General features: G+C 39.0%; 2 protein-coding genes across 6 annotated transcripts in view; one reads left to right on the top strand and one right to left on the bottom strand.

Annotated features, from left to right (window-relative positions):
• The window catches only part of VEPH1 (ventricular zone expressed PH domain containing 1), a 176495-nt gene that overhangs the window by 127636 nt on the left and 31437 nt on the right, over positions 1-17422 (bottom strand). The window lies entirely within an intron of this gene.
• PTX3 (pentraxin 3) lies at positions 4567-10348 on the top strand. Its single transcript, XM_037526228.1, has 3 exons — positions 4567-4846; positions 5274-5675; positions 9118-10348. Exons 1-3 carry the CDS (start codon positions 4717-4719, stop codon positions 9729-9731), a joined length of 1146 nt encoding a protein of 381 aa, XP_037382125.1. The 5' UTR covers positions 4567-4716; the 3' UTR covers positions 9732-10348.

Raw genomic sequence — 17422 nt, 5'->3', positions numbered from 1 at the left:
TCAGGAAGCTCTTCAATGACATCCTCATCCACATCCAAGGTAAAGTTGCTTGCTATCTCAACCACAGCCTTGGTGATTTCTGCAACCTCCTCATTCTTGGCAAATCCTGTAAAGTCACAGATGAAGCACTTTAGTGTCTTCTCCCAGATGCCACTCACACACTCCTTGGTGACATCAGCCCAAGACCTAGCAAGGTTATTGCTGCTGTCAGAGATGTTGTAACCCTTCCAGAATTTGCATCAGTGTCTTCTCATCTTCTCAGTGTCTTCCTCAGTTGCTATAGTCGGCAAAGGTGCTCCTCAGGTAATAGGCCTTAGAAGTTGTTATCATTTTTTCATCCATGGATTGGATCAAAAAAGTGGTATTTTGAGGAAGAAACACCACTTGATATTGGAATGAAGATCACCAGTTAAAAGGAGGAAGTCAGCATTATCAGCAATAAGCAAAATCTTGAAAGGCATGCTATTCTCCAAACAGCACTTCTCCATTTTTCTGTCACAGCAATTCACGAGGGATCTTAGAAGAGCTAGGTCATCCATGACTCTAGCTGCTCCTGAAAGACACTGGCAGTGGGTGCTTATTGATATGCTTGAAGGCCTTGGGGTATCCACTGTGCCAGCACACAAAGGGTTTAATTTGGAGCCTGTGACATTGCCCTCCAAGGAAGAATGCCATCCCATCCTTAAAAGCCTTGAAACCTGGCACTGACTTGACCTCCTTATGGATGAAAGTCCTTTCAAGCATCTGTTCCCAGATTAGGAAGTTTTCATCCATATTGAAGATTTGCTCTGGCAAGTAAATTTTTCTCCACCTTCACTTATTCTGTAATTTCCAGAAGTTTTCCAGCTGCTTTGTCATTAGCACTCACAGATCACCACTCACTTTCACATTATGTAATGAGTGATTCTAAACTTTCAAGCTATTCCAAGCTAGCAGTAAATTCAGCATCATAGTTGGGTCCAGTCATTTCTTTCAACATCACAGACAAACTTTTTGCTTTGGTCAGCAAAGCTTTGGTTAGAAGGTCTTGGTTGCTGAGTGGGATAAGCTGCTGTGTCTGGTCTTCAATCCACGACATTAGGAGTTTCTCCATCTGCTATAGGTCCTTCACAAATTTTTGTTAGTCTTCTTGCTTTCAATGAAAGACATACTTTAGGGCCTCCCTGGTGGCGCAGCGGTTGAGCGCTGGGTTGCAAAGCTGCCTGCAGCCTCTGCAGCGCCGGTTCCATCCCCAGCCGCGGGGCGAGGGTCCCACATGGCGCGCAGACCTCTCCTGTCTCACCCGCTGCTCCCCTCAGCAGTGTACTTCAGTCCTTCTGCCTGTTCTGCTCCCTGCTCTGGCTCTGGTGAATTCTCTCACCCTCATGCGCTTCTGACTGTACCCAGTGCTTGTATAAATAAATAAATAAATAAATAAATCTTAAAAAAAAAAAAAAAAAGACATCCTTTCACAGCTTCTGTCTCTTGGTTCTCATTATTTAAGTTTGTAGCCATGGAGAGGGACAGACCTGACTGGCTAGCAGTAACTATCACTGACTTTCTAGTTTTGTAGTCTTTAATCACATTTAATTTCATTTAGATTAATCACTCCTATGGGAAACATTGGTAGTGGATTTTGTATGCTTAGGGGCCATAATGAAAAAAATGGTATTAAATTAAGCACACGTCCAAAATAATGCTATCAAGAAACACAAGATGAATGAGACGGCTGCCTGTGGAAAATGCTAGTACATGGCAGCCCTGACATCACAAGGCAGTAGGCATTTACCACCATCCATCATGTATGTGGTCCATCCCTGACCAAAGGGTCATCACACAGAGCACGACTATATATCCAATCAACTCAGAATAATTGATAATTGCTTCTTTCTTTCTTTCCTCTCTCCCCTCCTCCCTCCTTCCCTCTTTTCCTTTCTTTCCATTCTTATTCCTTATGTCTCTTTTTTTGGTCCTAACTTCCTAGCTGAGACCTTTGATATTTTAATGAAGAGTATCCATGGATATCCTTTTTTTATTCCTTTTGTTTAAACACTACGTTTCTAAGAATTCACATTAATATGTATTTGTTTTCATAGGTCTTTGGTATTTACATTTTAAGTTCCTCTTTCTTAGTGTGAACAGAACGAGTGATGAATTTTAATAAACAATTTGTCTGCATCTGTTGACATAATTATATGAATCTTTAAATTGTTAATGTATTAAATTAATAGACATTCTAGTGTTTAGTCAAGCTTGCAGTCTTGGAATAAACTCAACTTGGTTATGGTGCATTTTTATGCATCTATCTCTGGATCTATTTGGATAGTATTTTACTTAGAGCTTTTGCATCTGTATTCTTAAATGAGACTGGTGTACAATTTTCTTTCCTTATACTCCCCATGCTTCTTTTTGGTGTCATACATAGACTAGACATCTAAAAAGAACTTAGTGCATTCCTGCACACTATTCTCAGGAGCAGTTTGAATTAGATAGGGATTATGTGTTCCTTGAATGCTTGTGTCCTTGAATATTATCAAAACTTCTGGTCAATGTTGTACATATTTAATTATCTCAAACTTGAAATTATATTTAAGTTTTGGTACTCTTAAGTAGGTTCTATTTTTGACATTTGAATGATCAGTAATGAGAGAAGTGAGTTTATAAGTTATGAAAAAAGTGGTTAAAAATCTCCCTTCATGCCTATAGATTTGTCAATTTCTCTTTATAATGTTGTCAATCTTTGATATATGAGAAACTACATTATTAGATAATTCTAAGAAATCTTCCTGATAAAGCATATTTTTGTTGCAATTATTCTTTTTTGCAAAAAAGAATTTTGCAAATTATTTTTGGCTGCTACTAAGATAGCTATGCTAACAATTTTAATAGCACTTGTCTGGTATTTTGTCCCTTCTCTCCTTTAGGTTTTTTATATTTTCAACATTTTTAGACTCTTATGTTTTATGTCTCTTGTAAAAGGTGATATATAGCTGGGAATTTAAAGTTATTCCTATCTGACAACCTGTGTCTCTTAACTGAAAGTTTGTTTTCATTAATATTTATGGTGATTATTGGTATATTTGGATTTATTTTGACCACATTATTGTGTGCTTTTTGTTTATCTTGGTTTGTCTATGTTTTATTCCTTTCACTGCTTTTCATTAAATAGATCATTTTTTTTTTTTTAATTCTCTCTCTCCTATATTTGGACATTCTATTTCCTTTCGGGTTTGGTTAGGTTGGCAGCTGTCCTTAAAAAGATAAACATTACTGAACTAACAAAGCAAACCTGATTAATTTCTTTATTTTCCTCTGGAATGATGAAAGAATTTGGAATAATTTATGAACTGAAGAGCACATTTTAGATTATTTTCTTATACCTTTCTTCTAGTTCCCTAATATTCTCTTCAGTTTTGCCTGCTTTGCATTTTAGCCTATTCCTGGAGGGTTTTTTTTTTTTTTTTTAATTTCAATTAACTTTTTACAACCTAAAAGTTATATTTGGTTCTTTACAAAGCCTGCCTAGTCTTCTTCTTTTGACAATGTCTTTCTTTTATCATGTTTCCTATTTCTACTTGTAGCTCTTAAATAATTTCAAGCACACCCATTTTCTAGTTTCTAGCTGATGTTTTAAGTAAAGTTCTTGAGGAAGGAGTGCCTAATTCTTTTTGGTTCTGATGATTCTCATTACCTCATATGTTTAAACATTTTTGTATTGTGAATTTATTTTCACTATGGCTGATAGTATACATTTGCATCTTGAACATGTGTAGGAAGGTCCAAAGTCACCAACTCTTAGAGCCCCTATAGGAGTTCAGTTAAAGAGAGACAAAGTAACTTCTCTCTTGTCCTGCTAGGGCAGAGTGAAGCTGGCCCCACTGAAATCCATATGTCACTCTCCGAGGGTCCAGCTTTGGGTGAGGGTCTCATCTAATTCCCCTGCCTGGCCTAAATTTTGCTCCCACACGATTATTCTAAGTCTAGTGGAATAATATTTCCACATTATGCCAGGTTGTGAAAAGGAACATGTCTAGTATCAGTTTATTCCTTTCCCCAGCTCTTTCTCATTTAGATTTAACCAGTTTTGTGGTGTTGTTATTTAAAAAATGTGTTTATAGAAGTATGTTATCCTCCAGGATTAAAGATGGGATAACTAGACGTGAACTTGGCTTCTAGAGCCACAGAAGTTCTTACAATGTGGGTTTATCTTGGGAATCAGATAGGAATTTTCACAGCTATGACCTGTAAAAGTGTACAAAGGAAAAGTGAGCAAAGTTCTATACATAAAGGAATGGGGGAAATAAAAGTGCATACAAAATGCTGGGATAATGATCTTACTCTCACACCTCCACCCCTGAAGGATTCCTCTCCTAATCCTTCCTCTCCCTCCCTTCCCTCAGTGCCATCAATTCAAGTTACAACAGTGATTCCTCTAGAGACAATCTCAGTCCAGTTCCCCCCCTCTTTCCCCCCTGACCCTCCTCCAATTAATCTGACTGTGCAAACCTTTGTGGTTTACTATTGCGCAATGTCTCTGTCTCACTCCCCCTATCCCCCTCCCCCCAAATTCAGGGAACTCCAGTTGCATGGTGCCACCGGCATTACTCATTCATCCCCATTCAGACTCCCCAGCATTTATTACGGGCTCTGGGCTCCCGCCTCTCACTCTCTCCTCTGCTCAAATTCGCTTGAGAGCCTCTTGCTGTGGGAAGTCGAGGGAGAACTTTCTCTTCAAACATGCATCTCTCGGCGGTTCTGTTGTGTGCTCTCTGGTCTGCAGTGTCTGCTGAGAATGCCGATGACTATGGGCTCATGTATGTGAATTTGGACAATGAAATAGACAACGGACTCCATCCCACTGAGGACCGTAAGTTCATTTTAACCGTTTCACTGCTAACTCCAACTTCTAGCCACCTCTTTGGGTCTAAATTTTATGCATAGAGTTTGTAGCTAGTGAAATGAGCTAAAACAAAACAAAACCAAAAAATCAAGCTTGCTTTGCAAGAGACGCACTTTAAGAAAGGGGGAAGTTTCAAAAAGTTATTTCTATCACAGATGCCTAATAGTTTGAACCACATGAAATAGCCGGTCTGTCCCTGCTTTGAGCTGCATGAACGGCTACTGCATAGAGTTCAACTTAATATAAACTTGTATGAACAGTATCCCTCATTCTCGAGATATTTACATGTGGCTTTTCAGAGGTGCCCTGGAAGGGCAGGGGTGCTGGGCTGGGCTGCAAAGAGATCACAGAGGGAGGTCAGCTTTTTGCAACGATTTATGTGTCCGCGCTCTAGCCACACCGTGTGACTGCCGCCGGGAGCACTCTGAATGGGACAAACTCTTCATCATGCTGGAGAACTCTCAGATGCGCGAGGGCATGCTGCTGCAGGCCACCGACGACATCCTGCGCGGCGAGATGCAGAGGTTGCGGGCGGAGCTGGGCCGGCTGGCGGGCAGCCTGGCAAGACCGTGTCCGCCTGCGGCCCCCGCGGAGGCTGGGCTGGCCGGGGCGCTGGCGGAGCTGCTGCAGGCGAGCCGCGACGCCGGACGAAGGCTGGCGCGCCTGGAGGGCGCGGGGGAGCAGCGCCCAGGACAGGCGGGGTGCGCCCTAGGAGCAGTGTTGGAGGAGCTGAGGCAGATGCGCGCTGACCTTCACTCGCTGCAGGGCTGGGCCGCCAGGCACTGGCTGCCGGCAGGTAAGGACCGGGTCTCTGCTTTGTTCTCCATGCAACCAGTGGGAAGACTTGCAGCAGGCTGTGAGAGCTTTAAAGGGGAGTCAGTCTAGGTGTATGGACACACATGCACACACTCTCTCTCTTTCTCTCTCTCTCTCTCTCTCTCTCTCTCTCACACACACACACACACACACACACACACACCCCTTTAGGTTTCATGAGCTGTCACATATCTCCGACATACCACATAAGGCACAAAAATGGCTTTACAAAATCTTCCCTAGCCCAAAGCAGCAAGAAGATGGCAGTGGACACAGCCATCACAGTCCTGAAATAGAAAGTCCTGGCTGACACCTGATCCCAACAGGCACTGCAGGGGCTCTATTGGCTGGTGTGGACCCTGACCTTCCCTTAGGAATTTCCACTTCTTCTAATTTTAGCCTGCCTCTCGCTTTAGGGGAGCTCTGGTTCCTCCAATCTGTTTTTTTAAAAATTCTTGGACTGGTTCCTCCTACCCATCCCTTTAACTTTCAAAGAGTTAATGAAATTCCCGGATTCCTGCAGCCCACAAGGTCAGGGGAACTAGCACATGAGCGGAGCGTGTAGGTTTGGGATAACCCACAGCTGAGAAATCCAAAGTGGAAGAGTCAGATGCAGGAACAAGTTGGTACCCTGGCCCCATCCCGCGGGAGGATCAGGGCCAGACAGGAGAGAGGTGGTTCAAGCAGAGGAAACTTGTCAAATTTGCCCGAATCTACATGGTTCTCCAAATGCAAGCCCACATGGGCCTGAAATAATGTATTTTAAAGGTAGTTAAAAGACATGAAGAGAAGATTTGAAGCCAAGTAACACTCTTTTATAAGTAAAACTTTCTAAGAAGTGGTGATGTAACCATCAGTTGTGGGTTGTATTAGAAAATTTAGTGTCCTACGTAAGAAAATATAACTTACACTTTCCCTGAGAATCTTGGAAAAAGAAAACAACTCTTACTGGATGGAGCAGGACAAAGAATCTAAGGAAGAATCATGTGTGAGAGTGTGTGTCATTTAAAATTACAGAAAATACACCAGGACAGCAGTCTTTTCTACATATTAGCAAACTCATCAATGTACAGCTTATTTTCGAAAGTATCTAGTAGGGCTTTGGGCCCCAGGGGAAACATAAAATAAAATGTATAATAGATCCTCAGTGTAAGTGACAAAGAGGTAGATAGATGATAATTCTGTGGCTATATTAATGGGTGAAATTACTTATCTTTTTCAATTCATGTAGTCATTGTACATATCTCATCAGAAAAACTGAAGAATTAACATGAAGTTTCATATTTATACCACTGCATGCTAGTTGGAGCAGAAGAGGGACATATTTCATTTCTGAATTCTAAAATGTTAATTCATTACATCCAATAATGCTTTACCCACAGGCTTTGATTTCTCCTCTCTTGGTTTCCTGCCAGCTTGGCTCCTAAGAGATTCCTAATCACTCTGTTGTCGGCCTCCTAAGAACCTGGTTTTAATTTTGTTTGGTCTTTGATAATGTAATCAGAAAACCCTATTAGTTAAAAGCCATTTCATGAGAGAGTTTCTGACATTTTGAAGAGGTATCAAGAGCCTCAATCACTAGTCCCCAAAAGAAGGCGCAAAAAACCTGCCAACACAGTTCCACTCCATGAGCGCACAGAGCCAGCACAGCCATAGAGGGGAAGCTGGTCTCCGAGAGGCAATCAGGGAATGCTTTGGAATGCAATCCCACTGCTGGGTCTATTTAAACAGGAAATCAGTTAATTAGATTGCAGTGGGAGCCCATGTGAACACTGCTTTACTGAAACATTACAGAACTATCTCAAATGCCTGTGCATATGGGTGATCTTTTGTTCTATGAGCTTTGTTTGATTTAATTAACACAGCCAGAAAAATGGACCTACCAATTTCATTTGAAAAAGGAATCAATGCCTCATTAAAGATTAATCTAAAAAAAACTTCAAAAATTCAAATTCTTCTGTGACAAAGTTAAAGCCTAACTGTGACATGACCAATTTTGTACTTTGTCATTGTAGTTACTCTCATAGATCGTTCTGAATTTCAATATCTTCTTTGACTATTTCTTGGGTCACATTTGTTAATGTTTTTTAGGAAAGAGCCTCAGCCACTTGTGGATGTTTAACCGAGGTCATCACACTTGACACGGATGTTTGATTCCTGCAGGTTCTATGTACCAGTTCATTTTAAATGCTCTGGAAGCTGGCTTTCCAAAGCTATCTTAAGCAAATCTTCTTTAGGCCGTTCTAAATGACTACCGAGCTCTAATTTAGATTTTAAAAGTATTCTTTCTTTTTCTGGTCATTCATACATATGTGAGGGAGGCATAAAACAGCGCTCACCTGTTAAAGGTTTTAGCACATCATTTCTCTGATACCTAGAAGGACTTCCTTTGGCATCTCCAGATCCCTGAGGGCTGTGATCTGGAGATGCACAGAGGTGAAGTTTACTAGCTTCCAACTCCCAAGTTTGAAAGTCTCTTAAGTACTCATTAGTAGAAATATGTTCTCCATCAGGCCCCTTGGGAGAATGCACTCTTCCTTAAAGATTCTCTATTAATGTTTTAGTAGTATTTATAAGCATGTGGACAAAGTAAGAATTTTTAGGCATGTCCTTGGTCTACTGATTCTTTTTGAGGGTTATGTCTTGCTTACAGACTTGCCGACTGTAAGAGGGAAGATGGAAGCAACTTTAATAGAGAGATAGCTATAGAGCAGGCTAACTCTACACCTATAGATAACTGTAAACCTAAAAAGATTATGGGCTCATAAAAAGCCGCATGGCTTAGTATCGGTGAAACAACCTGAATCCCAGTCTTCTGGCCAAATCCAGGGTTCTCTTACCATTAGGAGACAATGGTGTGCTGGTGAACGGTGTCACCAGAATGCCCCAGTGCCAACCCTAGTTTTGCCACTTACTGGCTCTGAAAGCATAATCAAACAACTAGCTTAGCACATTCATCTGTTTCTTCCATTTGTGAAATGGTAAATTTAAGACTATCTTTTAGGATTGGCATGAGCATTAAAATAACATTAAGTCACTAAAACAATGCATGTTGACAGGGGCTGGCTAGGTCGAGCTACATCTATTGGATTTCACAGGGTTTTTATTCCAGAACTTCATTAAGTTGCAAGAGAAACAAGTTTGGCTCTAAGTTCTTGGAAATAGGTTGGAAAATTTGTCTCGCAGCACAACTCTTCCATTTCGATACCTCATTGAGTACAACAATTAGCTTTCCTTACTTTGGTTTACTTTGCTCTACAGTGATTACATTTGACGTTCCTCATGTCATGATGTGATCCTGCATCTATTTTTCAATGTTTTAGCATAATCATTAAAACGCTATGCTAAAATGCCTAAATGCAGGAATCACTTCTAAATGAATTCATATTTTCTCTCATATTCTCATTATCTTGGTACTCTAGGTTGTGAAACAGCGATCTTATTCCCAATGCGGTCCAAGAAGATTTTTGGAAGCGTGCATCCGGCTATCCCAATGAAGCTGGAGACTTTCAGTGTCTGCATTTGGGTCAAAGCCACAGATGTTCTAAACAAAACTGTGCTTTTTTCCTATGGCACGAAGAGGAACCCCTATGAGATCCAGCTGTACCTCAGTGCTCAGTCCATAGTGTTTGTGGTGGGGGGCAAGGAAAACAAACTGGCTGCTGAAACCGTGGTTTCCCTGGGCAGGTGGGCCCATCTGTGCGGCACCTGGAGTTCAGAGAAAGGGCGCGGGTCCCTGTGGGTGGATGGTGACCTGGTAGCCACCACTGTGGACATGGCCCTGGGGCATGTTGTCCCAGAGGGAGGAATCTTGCAGATCGGCCAGGAGAAGAATGGCTGCTGTGTGGGTGGAGGCTTTGAGGAAGCCCTGGCCTTTTCTGGTCGACTCACAGGCTTTAATATCTGGGATAGAGCCCTCAGCAATGAAGAGGTAAGAGAGGCTGGAGGAGCGGAGTCCTGTCACATCCGGGGCAATGTCGTTGGCTGGGGAGTCACAGAGATTCAGCCCCACGGAGGAGCCCAGTATGTTTCCTAAGTATTGTGAAACTCTACTTGAAGCCAAAGAAAGAAACTCACATTTGAAACACATGCCAATTGGGAGGGTCTGAAACACTCAATGCATATTAAGAACACTTGAGACTAATGAAGGGGAGAGTTGAGATCAATCTTTATTTATCTTGGCGAAATACTGAATAAACGATTGAAGGGGAGACATCGGAGAAGGCTTTGGGGGATATTGTTACTAGACTTTATGCCATGGTGCTTTCAGATTAATGTGTGTCTTTGTCAGGTAAACTCAAATAATTAAAAAGGACTGTATTATTGAACAGAAGGACAATTGTTTTACTTTTCTCTGGTTAATTTTTATTTTTTGGCCAGAGATGACTTTTACATTGGGGAATAATGAAATAACATTTGTCATCTATTGTTCATTGTTATAATAAGGTTTGTACCTTATTATTTAAAAAAATCATAAAACATATTTATACTACAATGTGACTTAACAGATACAAATGTAGTTTATGTGTCATAATCAAATGTCACTTTTTTTGAGAAGATAGTTATATAAGTTATATTGTCAAATGGTTTTGTATTAATTTTATTAAGAATATTTTTGTAAAGCTCTACTGTAAATAAAATATTTTATAAAACCAGCCCATGTCATTTAACTATCAATTTAAAATATATTTTGGAACAAATCCATGCTTTTCTGTTTTTTCATCAAAAGCAGGCAATTAGTTTTCAGGTACGAATCTATGATGCTAATAGTGATAGTTAATATTGTTAGAAATGAAGTATAGAGTTATTTTAAATTTTGGTTTCTTATCAGCCTTAATTAAGAAATGTATGTTGATTAAGTCAACTCATCTTTTTGGGTCTTAGCTTTCTTCATGGAGAAATCAGGAATTGAGAAAATAATGATCTCTAAGGTCTCTTCCAATGTGATGTTTCCAAGAACATACATAGATTTCTGTCCTGTGTGACACAGGAAAAAATGCAAATTAACAGATTTCCCCAGAATTGTGTGATGCCTGCAGAGATGGCTCAGGAATGTGACTGGGAAGATGGAAGACTCTGGAAAGAAGCAGCGACTCCTGCCCTTAAAGCACATCCCATTTTCTTACTTACATGTGAATGAGCTCACAGTCAAGTTCCTTCAGACTGCAGAGGGGAGGGAACTCTCAACCACACTGGTGCTCTATAGAGGTTGTCCAGTCTGACAGAAGAACATCACAAAGCCACTTCTGACAATCAGCTGAAAATATGGTAGAACTTCAGTGATGATATGTCTGTTTAACAAAGGGCCTGAACAAGACAGATTGCATCCTGTTCATGAGGCTCCAGAGGTCCTTATCCTTTCTAGATCTTCTCAGTTAAAGGAAGGTTTAGACTCTTAGGGTCTTTCAGCAACAAAATTTCAGGAATCCAGGAATCTTTGAAGATTCTCGTATTGTCAGTATAGCTTCATTCCACTTGTGAGACCCACAAAGCCAGACTGGTGGGTTTCTAGGAATCGTTTCCAATAGGAGTTCTCAGGCCCTTGGAGATGACCTAACTCAGGGCTGCAGGCCCAGTGGCCGTATGTAAGTCACTGTCAGCCATTTTCTGTATGTGTATGCTCAACTAGAAGAAGAAATACTGGACCCAACCTTAAGCAGAGAGTTAGTCGCCCTGTTGATTCCTTCCAGCATTTTAGAGTGAATTAGATCTGCTCAAGAGACTCACGGGGATGCAGGCCCAGAAACGTGCAAACTCATATGCTGGCAGACTTAAATTCAGGGAGCTTTTAATTCTTATGGGAATTACATGTGGAGAGGAGAGAAGAAATAAATGGAAGAAAATAAAGTAATTATCGGACTTATAAAGGTAGAATTTTCATTGCAACAGTGCTGAGTCAGGATAGAGGTTCCCTGACATCCACTGCCCTCTCTCTCTTCCTGAGACATAGAACCCTGGTGTTAATGGTGCATGTGGCCACTCAGAGTGAAGGTTATGTTCTCAGGCTCATTGCAGCTGGTAATGGTCCTATAAGTAGGTTCTACCTGGTACTGAAATATTAACTAGTTCTTTTATCCCTCCCTTCTTCTGACTGGAATATGGTAACAATGGCTGGAATTTCAGCAACCATCTTAGACCATGAGGTTCAACCAGGTAATGTAGAAACCTGGGTCTCTGGTGTGGTAAAGATGCCTCACTATCCTTGAGCTGCCTGCACTTCTTTTATGGGGAAGAAAAATATACTTCCTGTTTCTCGAATCCACAATTGGTTGATCATCTAACTTAATCCTGATCGGTAAAGCAATTTTTTAAATTAAAAGGGCCATACACTTTATTTCCTCAAGATACTCAAAGCCTATAATTAGAACTTATATTTATCAAAGTCTCAAGGAGTTGGTTGACTTTCAAAAAACCAAATGGCATTCAATGAATTTTAGAGTATATACAATCAGAAAAAGAAAGAACTAAGAAATGTATAAAACAGATCAACTAAAACCAGATAAACTAAAAGGAAATAACAGTATGTTAGCTTAGTTCAGCATTAATTCCTCTATACTATATTCAGAACATTCAACTACTAGAAATAGATTATGGATTTTTAGAGCTTGGTGTTTACAATTAATTCATTCTATCAAAGAATTATATTTCCAGACCAGAAAAAAAATAGAATTGATTTTTATTTATTAAAATTTACATTAAAAAATTCTTCTTTGAGAAGCTTACTAAAGCTAAATGTTAGCAGAACTGTCTTTTAACTGCTTAAGAGATAGCCCTTGTAAAGTCAAAAATCTTGGTCAAAGTAATTGTTTATTTTCATTTATCTACTCCTGGATTCAGTGGACTTGAAAACCCAGAGTGGGGGCCCTTACATTCCATGTTCTAAGTCTGGAGTGGAGAAGAAAACTTGCTGCATGTGGGGTCAGAAATCCAGCACCATCACCTGTTACTTAAAAGCTAACAAAATTACCCCCACAAATATTTTTGGATCTCAGAATAGCCAAGAAATTAGGGATAACAAGACTTGCCTATCTTACTGCAAAGAATTATGAAGATGACATAAAAATAAGTAATGTTTCTAAAAGTGCTTTCTACACTGTAAAATTATTTCCGAATAAAATTCATGTCAAAAAAATGTCTTCCCCATGGATTAAATAAAAATAAGCAACCAAACAAAAAAATGCCAATAAATAAGCAAACAAATAAAAAGATACCCTTACATGGAGTATTAAGTGGTTCTCAGGTTTAGCACTAGGGCACGCTCTGCAGGTCTTAGTCTACTTCACAGCGACATCTTCTGGTGGAGTCAAAAAGGTGCAAATTACCTACATCTGACTGTAAACTAAGTCAACAATTCAGAAGAATTATGTTTCAAGATGAGTTTGTATTTCTGGATTCACATTTGGAATGACTTTTTACAATACTACATTTAATAATTATGCCTATTAATACTGAGATGGAATATTCTTAATAAGGTCATTTAGTAATCTGTTTCTTAGAATATTTGATTAAGAAATTCTTTCCCAACAATTGATAATATGGTGAACTTCAATTATTTTCTTTAAGAATAATTGTATCATGAATTTTTAATACTAAGTATTTATCAAATGGATATGGTTCTTCCCTCTACTTTTTGATATGGACCTGGCACATGGCAGACAAATAGGAAGAATTACAGTAACCACTGACAAAATATGGACTCAGCATTGAGCAAGCAATAGCTGCTTTATCTGCTTAAGATTTACATCCACCTTATGTTGTACAAATTATTTCCATAGTGAATGTGAAAGGGTTAATTTTCTACCTCCATTTTTCTGACATAACTTACCAATCAGTGGTTTGAATTTTGTTTCACATCAAGAAAGAAAGGAGGTAAATTTATCATAATTAACCAGACAGTCTATTCTACTGCCAGTAAGTCAGAAAGGAATTTGGACTCTTGCTGAGACAATATTACATTTTCTTTCCAAAGACTCTCTACTTAAATTTCACATCATTTGAGGTCGTCTTGTTTCTTGTGTCAGAGGACCCATGACAGGCATATCAGCAAGGCGTGTTTCCTTATTATGACTACTGATTCAGAAATGCAGAAGAAGGGACATCACTGTTTTTAGTTTTGCTAGCAGTGATGCGCATTGCATCACCGAATTTCAAAATCAAAATTGGAAAGGGTTTCCCTGAAGCCCTCAAATAATCCTAATTAATATGGGCAATTGTTAGCTTCTTGAGTGAAAGCTATACTAATTCTTGCTGCACTAAACATTGGTTGTGTTTTTATATCTCAACAATGGGCAGGTTTGGCAAAGCATTTTCACTTGGCAAAGAATAAGGGTGGAGAATTGTTTTGGACCACTGAGAAACAACGCTTACACTCTGAAAAAGTTCTGATGTTATAAAATATTAAATAGCCTCTGATATAATTTAAACAGAAAACAAGTTCTTATGTGACATGCATGTTTTATTTTTTAATTTAAGGGGAAGTATTCAGTATTCCTCCATTATTACAGTTTTAGTTGCAGGCATTTTATAGATACCTATTATAAAATAAGGGGTGTTCTCATTTATTGCTGGTTTGCTGAGAGATTTCTTTTTACAAGAAAAGATGTTGAATTTTACAAAGGGGGAGAGATGAAGTTTTGCTTTTTATATTTAGACTTTTATTCCAAATGAAACTGATCTCAGCATGTGATATGAAGCGTTGTCCCAGAACCATTTATTGAATAGTCTATCCTTCTCCAGGGAAGATTCCCCTGTCACAGATGGAATTTTCACAAATATGCATGAATTTACTTTTTTGTCTCCATTCTATTGTGTGGTCTAGTTGTCTTTTCTTGCACTAATGTTACACTATTTTAACTATCATGATTTTTGAATGATAACTGGTATGGAAATTACTGCCTCCCCCTCCTCTGTAACAATCTTCATCTACTCCTTTTACAAAATTGTTTTGACTAGCTGTCCTACTTTATCTTACATGTGAATTTTAAAAATCAGCTTGTCTTAGAAAGGAGATCTATATCTCCCCTCTTAATCAGTTAAGGAAGTTATGCAAAATTCGTATTTTGCAATTTTTTCTTTTCATGACTGAATACTGGATTTATGATGTTTTGACTTGGCCACATGGCTTTTCCCCTGCTAAGTCTTTTACTATGGGGAATTATATTTTCAATATTAAGTCATCCTTGCATTCCTGGAATAAACTCAATTTAGTCATTATGAATTTTAGAAAATGAGGCTAACAATCATTCCCACCTCATATGATATTGAGAGGATGATTTGAGTTAAAAGCACTCAAAATGTTAACCATATTTTCTTTAAACATTCTGAGTCAATTTGCTAAAATTTTTACTTTTGATTTGTGCATATATATTCAAAATTAAGATGGGCCTCTATTTTCTTTTCTTATATTGACCTTTTATGGTATTGATATCATTGAAGTATGAGCCTTATAGAATTGGTTGGGGAGTATACTTTTATTTTTTAATTACTTGAAAAGGTTTAGATAAGATTACAGTTATTCCTTGTATATTCAAATTTGCCTGTAAAACTAAATGGAGCAATTTTGGGTTTTTGGGGTGGTGGGGTGGTGGGATGATTTAAATCCTGATGCGATTGTCTTAGTAAATTTAGAGGCATTCCAATTTTTCTATTTCCTTGCTCTCATGTATGAATCAAGACAACACTCAACTCATGCTTTTAATCCTTTCTCTGAAAGGAAAGACCTTTACAGTTTCCTTCTCACTAGAAGAGTTCAAAGAATACAAAACAAATACATGGAGTCTAAACCTGGCTTGGAACTATTGAAATATTTGCTTTCAGGCATAAATACTAAGTCCAACAGCCTCTAGTGATTGACTTACATGTATAAAGGAGGTGCTTGGTTTGGCATCAGGCATAGTTGTGTGTATAATACATATGTAAACGAATACGATTAATGAGATAATATCAACCAAGTCTACGGGGCAGTCACCACCGGCACATCACAAGGGTTCCTGGTCCCACCTGGTCTAGTTTTCCATCAAATTTGTGCTATACATAAAATTTACAGACAAGAAGAACCTTGTAAGAATTGCAGGGATACTGAGATGGAAGACTCCTTATCCAGTAAGATTTTGGGGTGCCAAAACAATAGGCTGAATCTCACAAGAAGAAACATAGGAATAAAAGTATACACTCGTATAAGACTGTTTTTGATACCCAGTATTCCATTACATCACTGTTCACAATAATAACCCTGGGTTTCCACTCTCCTCCCCCTCTATGGTTCTGCTGCACTTGATCCCCATCTCCTGCTTTGAGAGTGACTCACAACCCAAGCCCAGTCAAGTAAAGTGCTGTATCACCTGGCAACAATGATGGATTGGTTCAGAAATGGGCATGTGAGCCACGTCTGTTCAAACAGAAACAATGAGACAAGATATGGAGTTTCTTTGGCTTAAATGGTATTTACGATGATGTGAGCCGGTAGAGACAGAGGCCTATAATGTGCAACATGGAAGTGAAACCAACCCTCAGGAGCTGGATTGGTTTCCAGAAGTACTGACTTTGGGAACTACCACTAGCCCTGAATCAAGCTATAAAAGATACTGCTACACTTTTCAGCCATGTGTTCAAGTGAGGAGTTAAGGTAGCTGATCCACCACTTCCTCCTTCTCCTTTTTCCTCCTCCTCTTCTTTATTATCAACATCTTCTTTATCATCATCACCAGGCTGATTATACCTGGGATTTCTGTTACTTAAAATACTACTAATAGGTAAAATGGAATAATCATAGGACTTTGTTATGGAATTCTTGTAGGAATTAAATGATATAATGGATATAAAGTGCTTAATGTAGGAAGCATGTAAAAATTTTAGTCATTGCAGTCATTATTGTAATTATCAGTGTTATCACTGAATGGGCATTTGGTCGGGATTGGTTAGGTAACTGAGCTAAATCACGTTTACTATCCCAACTTAAGTTTACAATTCTATAATTTTATAGATTCTAGTCTTAAAAACTTAGATCAAAGCAAATAATTGAGTGTTTCCTGTACAAGGAAAAAAATGGGAGAATGAGGATTAGAATAATAGAAGTCAAGGAGGAAAATCTTTTATATTTTAGAAATATATGTTAATTTATATTTTAATTTAAGGGGAAGTATTCAGTATTCCTCCATTATTACAGTTTTAGTTGCAGGCATTTTGTAGATATCTATTATAAAATAAGGAGTGTTCTCACTTATTGCTGGTTAGATTTTCAATTTCCATTTCTCAATTTCCTTGTCTACAGAATCCAATTACTAATTTCACTCTATACATGATATTACACCTACTAAAAGTCCAGAAAAACAAAATCTGAAAGATTTTCCTCTCTTTTTTAACACAATTTTTTTTTTAATAGAGGCATGTTTTATTTATTTATTAGTTTGTTTGTTTGTTTTTGTTTATACATGCACTGGGTACAGTCAGAAGTGCGGGAGGGTGAGAAAATTCACCAGAGCCAGAGCGGGGAGCAGAGCAGGCAGAAGGACCGAAGTACACTGCTGAGGGGAGCAGCGGGTGGCAGGAGAGGTCTGCGCGCCATGTGGGACCCTCCTCGGGTGGCAGGGGAACAGCCGGGGATCGAACCAGCTCCACAGAGGCCGCGGGCAGCTTCACAACCCAGCGCTCAACCGCTGCGCCACCTGGGAGGCCCGATTTTCCTCTCTTTTTTAAAGAGAAAACTATAAGTAAGGAAAAAAAGTCAAG

This window comes from Talpa occidentalis, unplaced genomic scaffold, assembly GCF_014898055.3.
Source record: "Talpa occidentalis isolate TD23 unplaced genomic scaffold, MPIMG_talOcc4v2.1 talOcc4.4, whole genome shotgun sequence".
Lineage (NCBI taxonomy): Eukaryota > Metazoa > Chordata > Mammalia > Eulipotyphla > Talpidae > Talpa > Talpa occidentalis.
Note: the sequence above shows the minus strand (reverse complement) of the source record. Positions and strands in the feature narration are given on the sequence as shown.

Bases quoted from the DNA above. Each gene is read 5' to 3' on its own strand.
- PTX3 (XM_037526228.1), top strand. From the start codon at position 4,717: ATGCATCTCTCGGCGGTTCTGTTGTGTGCTCTCTGGTCTGCAGTGTCT. The intron at 4,847-5,273 runs GTAAGTTCATTT...TCCGCGCTCTAG, and splicing joins ACTCCATCCCACTGAGGACC to CCACACCGTGTGACTGCCGC. The intron at 5,676-9,117 runs GTAAGGACCGGG...TTGGTACTCTAG, and splicing joins CAGGCACTGGCTGCCGGCAG to GTTGTGAAACAGCGATCTTA.